The 5,595-nt window shown below is 29.3% G+C and overlaps 1 protein-coding gene across 1 annotated transcript; it reads right to left on the bottom strand.

Moving 5' to 3' along the window:
* Nucleotides 1–249: 249 nt before the first annotated feature.
* On the bottom strand, nt 250–3,920 carry LOC126709378 (uncharacterized). The gene is made up of 5 exons (XM_050409591.1): nt 3,719–3,920; nt 3,440–3,532; nt 1,578–1,749; nt 594–683; nt 250–509 (listed from the first exon to the last, which is right to left on the bottom strand). Exons 1-5 carry the CDS (start codon nt 3,800–3,802, stop codon nt 367–369), a joined length of 582 nt encoding a protein of 193 aa, XP_050265548.1. The 5' UTR covers nt 3,803–3,920; the 3' UTR covers nt 250–366.
* Nucleotides 3,921–5,595: the final 1,675 nt, after the last annotated feature.

Raw genomic sequence — 5,595 nt, 5'->3', positions numbered from 1 at the left:
TGATTTAACATGTGTGCTTATGTAAACAACATCCTGAATCCATTGAGCACATATTAATCCAACTTGGTCCCTCTCTATTCGGCCTCTAAATCTATCCATGATTGCCTTTTGTTATAGGAGTAGGGCTTCTGTAAAAGGGGGCCTTTGGCCTAGGCCTAGTAGCTTAGGTGAAACATGTGTGAAGAGACTAGTGTGTGTGTATGTGTGTATTGGGCACCAATGAAAATGAAAGGAAGATCTTCTGCTGCTATTATTTTATTTTGCATTACTTGATACAATTAACCACACAGAAATAAAACAAGAGCTTATGCCTAGCTTTAGCTTTATGAGTTTTTGGTACAATATAACTAGTTGGTCCACTTTGAGCTAGTATGTCCATTCCTTTGGAAGAAATATCTCTGGTGAAGAACTTTGATTATGGGAAATAACGCTTGCACAACATTGAGCTTGTAAGTCCTTGTCGTTCTTATTTATGTTTGAATTGCAATCTCTACCTTTAGTTTTGTCATCTGAAAAATAGTTTTCTTTTAGTGATAGATCAAACAAAACAAGAAAGCAACCCCAAAAAAAGAAGAAGAAAAAAGAAAAAAAACCTTCTTGAGGTGATACAGGCAATCCTAATGCATGGACGTTGAGGTTGAGAGCTTGAACCACTCGAGAAGGGAGGAGAATCAGAGAGCAGGCTGCACAGTAATAACAAATTAATTATTAAATGGTCCACATAATATTCACATTGACATTGGGGGAAATGGAAAAAGAAAATCATAAGAGAATAATTTGCTGAACTCATAAGGTCACCTTAGTCTTTCTTATTGACAAAGAGTCACAATATGTTGTTAACATCACAGCTCAAACGATTTTCTCCCCTAGACCTCCAAACACTTTATGTATAGAGATGTGTCAATTAAGTTACAAGATTCTTAATATCTTGCATGCATCTGGCATTTACTAGTCTTAGAAGAAGTGTTATGTAAATATATAGCTAGGTTAGTATGTATCTTATGTAATGTAAAATTACAATCACATGTATTTAAAATATATAAGTCTTGCATACGTGTGAAAGAAGTGTTATATATATTTATATTGTATAAAATACTTTTAGTAGAAGATAAAGAGATCGTGAGTCCAATTCTTATTGTTTGTCAAGGAAATTTTTTTTTAAATAATCATTATAAGTGTAAGATTAATTCTAAGACCTTAATTCAATCATGTTCATTTAATAAATTATGGTTCAGCTAGTTTTTTTAGTCAAATTGGTAACTTGACAACAAACATAGCTAAATTGTTGCTTGCAAGCACATTTACCTTAAGAAGTATAAATATGGATGCAATACAACATAGGATTAACGATACGATAATTCTTGAAAAATTAGGACACAACATATATGATAAGATATGTTAATTCATTAATTAATTAATATTAGGCACATATTATTTTTAATTGTTTATTTTGACTTTTCAAAATAAATAACTATCAAAATCTTTAACAAATATATATATATATATATAATCAAATGAATTTTAATTTCGTCCCCACTCCTTGAGACCACAAATGCAAAATGGGTTCAATATTGTACCTGGCTTCTTATTTGGTTGGAAATTGGTCTTTGCTCTTTGTGGAAGAAAAACTCCCGTACCACCTGATCTTCTGCCTGACTCAAGGAAAATAGCTTGCATTCCAGGTCCTCCAGATGCCCAAATAGGGCCATTTTTCTGTCTTTGATGTGGTCTTGATCTAGATTTAAAATGCTGATGACACACGTACATTCTTAACCGTTACTATATAAAGAGATCAATTTTGAAAAGGTTAAAAAAAAAAAAAAAGGTGAAATTGACAATTGACTGTTACAATTTGCCCAAAAAGAAAAATTGGCCATCAAATTGAAACATTAATAAAGAGCTTTGGCTTATCTTTTAAATTTTAATATGAAAATTCTTGTGACGGCTAGTTAAAAATGTAAATTTGAAGGTGATCACTAATAAGAGCTTTTAGCTTTCTTAATGAAGATGGAACAAACTGACAATGGATTAATTTTCACAGCTTAGATTGTTATTATTATTTTTTAATTATTATTAAGGTATTGAATTCACAACCCCATCCTCTAATGGGATAAATAAAAATGTCAAAACTGCTAACTCTTTAGCAAATATTGTTAAATTTTGCTAATAGAAAACTCTCACTTGGTATTTATCAGCCTCCATATATATCAACAACTCCTAACAATTACTTTAAATCTGTCACAACTAAAAATACATGGTTCCGTAAGATCATAATCATAAATTACTTGTTTGTCTAAACTTCTTCTTTCACAATTATCAACGTCAAAGCGTTTGATTCTATCAAGCTTATTTTGTGTCTATCTAAAAATATATATATATATATATATATATCTAAAAATATTTGCATTCAAAAGTCAATATTTATCCTTATTCATACAAAAAATTAAAAAGAAGAAGAAGAAGATAATATTTGCACTTGTGTATCTTATTTTATTAAGGAAATTAAAAATGGTTTTATAAAAGAAAATGCTAAAGCCACAAATTAGTTTACAAATTTTTTTACAAAATGCTAACATGGTTGGGTGGTTATTTGTAAGTAAGTGATGCTAATGATAGATTCTGATAAAAACCAATAAAAATTTACCACATAAATAATTTGTAAAAATATTATAAAATAGTTTGCTTATAGCATTACTATACTTTTGAATGATTTACATTCAAAATTCAAAAATATGCTATTAAGATTACAGTTTGACTGTTTGACTCAATTCTCAGCAGTTAAATTACCAATAATGTGCCCTATAATGAATGCAATCCCAAAATAAATGGGATTTACTCCAAAATAAATTGACAGTTGCAAGATTTCCAAAAATAGTAAGGCAACTCAATTCCCCCAAGGAAAACGTGTTATACTATACTGTAATCTCACCAAATGAGCTGCCAAAGTTAGAAAGATTTTTATTTTTTCCTCCCAAATACTGTCAATAATATGGTTTATTTATTCTCGACAAAATTTTCTATCATTCTTCATCAGTACTCTTCAGTAGTGTTTAGTATTTTTCTTTCTTTTTTTTTCAGTTCAAAATTCAAATAGCCACATCAATTAAAGTATTTAACAATATATAGCTTCAAATGAAAGTCTGTTAGGTACGTGGATCATTTTATGCGTCTACTATATTGCCTAACAATGTATATATATATATATCCTCTATAATCTCTGTAATTAGATCAAAATGTTCACATTTCAAAACAACAAAATCCTAACAAACCATATTGTTTACCCAAATTTCTTGGCCTTTAGTAAAAACACTAACAATAAGAAGAACAATTGAAGTTTCCCATCAAAAAAAGAAAAAGAAAAGTCTAATCCTATATATTCTCATAATTAATAGTCTAGAGACTAGAGAGAGAAAGAGAAAGAGAAACATAGAAGAAGTACCTGTGGAAGTGGAAGTGGAAGTGACTCTTTGGGTGATTTATGATGATGATGATGATAATGTTTGTGTTGTTGTTGTGGTTGACTCATATTCACCTAAAAATAATCAAACACGAAGAATTTCAATGAACAACAAAAAACTAGAGGTTAACTCATGGAGAACCAAGGACATAGAGAATGCAAAATAAGTTGAACATATATATACCAACATAAACATCAAATTAATTAGATAATTTGTAGACTATACCATGTAATTAAATATTTAATATTAATAACAAGTACCTTTGTCTTTGTGTCACAAATCTCGTCTAGGACATGAGAAGGTAACCACAACATTCCTTTTTCACAAACATCCTCTGCAGCCATTGGAGAGAGAGAGAGAGAGAGGATTAATGGTAACAGGTATGAGTTTCAGTTAATTCCTTCGTTGTTTCTTGTTCTGGAATGACTGAATATTGAGACTGTGAGAGAGAAAGAGAGAGAGGGCTTTGTTTAAATAAGCTCCAACTTCAAACCTGTTACAAAAACTATAACATAAGAGTATATTTTTGCGGACGCGTAATTATTAGTTTTCATTTCGGTTTATGACTTTATGCCAACTACGTTTTTCTCAACCCAAAAAAAAAGGTTTTTGCCAACGACGTCGTTTTTTTGTTATCACAGGCACAGCTGGCTTAATATTATTCCAAATTTCTTGATGCACAATTTGGCCTTCGATTTGTGAATATAATTATAACTACGCACTGTACCATTTTACGTTGGCCATTTTTCTAATCATATTTTTGGTATGTAAATAAATAGTATGAATTACTGAAATACCCCTGTTCGAAAGCAGGAATATATATATTGAAAACTAAGGCTATTTTAAAAAACTATTTAATATGTATTATTTAAATAAAACACATGTTCCATAAAAAAATAAATAAAATAAATTTTTTTTATTGAAATAAAACATATGACTTATTAAATAAGCTACACTTGTTTGGAAGAAAATCTGATTTGAAGGTAAAATTTTTCATTTTTTCTTCTAAGGCATTTTAATTTCCCTACGTTATATATCTTCACCTTTACAAGGTTTAAGACTTTTTTTTTATTCATACATAATGAGTAGTGGGCAATGATTAGTATGTGAATTTATACTACCAAAAACTTCATTTTCTTGAATTTAGATAACTCTATTATTAAAGTTTTTTTTTTTTTGGTTGATAAAATTAAAGTTTTCTTTTTTATTAAATAAAAGACTTTAGATTGAATATTGTTTATGCTAAAATTAAATTCATTAACGTCTTAAATGATGATAAAGAACAATTATCTCAAAATAAATATTATAGATTCAAATCAATCAACTCTCTCTCTAATCAAGCCTATATCCAAAAATGTCAAATATTATAGACACCATTGTAAACCAATTTTTTGCTTTTGGAATGGAGGAAATTCTATAATATTGACTACAACTGATTTGATTCGAATTCAAATAATTTCAGATTTAAGGGATCAATTTAAAATTTGCAACTGATTTATTTAGTTTGAATGCATGCCAAAACTGTACGCGTACGTTGCAATATACATTGGATTCCAGGTCATTAATGTTTACTCAACAAAAAAAAAGTTATAACGCTACAAACTTAATTATTTTTTCAAGTCTGGGCTTCCAAATGAAATCTTTAACTAATTTCAAGGTGTTTTCCCCAAACAAAATGTTAATAATAGATCATACGGATAGGGGGGGTACTACTAGTTATTTAAATGGCGTAAATGCACTTTTAGTCCCTACATTTTGGTTTTTTTTCATTTTAGCCCCTACATTTTATTTTTTCCACTTTTAGTCCCTAAATCAATTAACGCGTTCCATTTTGGTCCTTTCCGTTAGCTCACTGTCGGAATTTGCTTAGGTGGCAGACGGACTATTAAAATAATAATAAAATTTTTTATTTTACTATTAAAAATGCCACGTCAGCTTATAAATTAAAAAAATTTATTTATTAATTTTAACTAAATAAATAAAATTAAAAACAAATCATTTAAAAAAGAAATTAAATTAATTAAATCTCAGAATTCAAACAATAACACCGCAACCAACCATGGTGTTCATCACAATCCCAAACCACAAAAGCCTATCCCTAACCCTAGACCCAAACACCACCACTCTCCATTCCCTC

This window comes from Quercus robur, chromosome 12, assembly GCF_932294415.1.
Source record: "Quercus robur chromosome 12, dhQueRobu3.1, whole genome shotgun sequence".
NCBI classification, from domain to species: domain Eukaryota; kingdom Viridiplantae; phylum Streptophyta; class Magnoliopsida; order Fagales; family Fagaceae; genus Quercus; species Quercus robur.
This window is presented reverse-complemented; position numbering and strand designations above follow the sequence as displayed.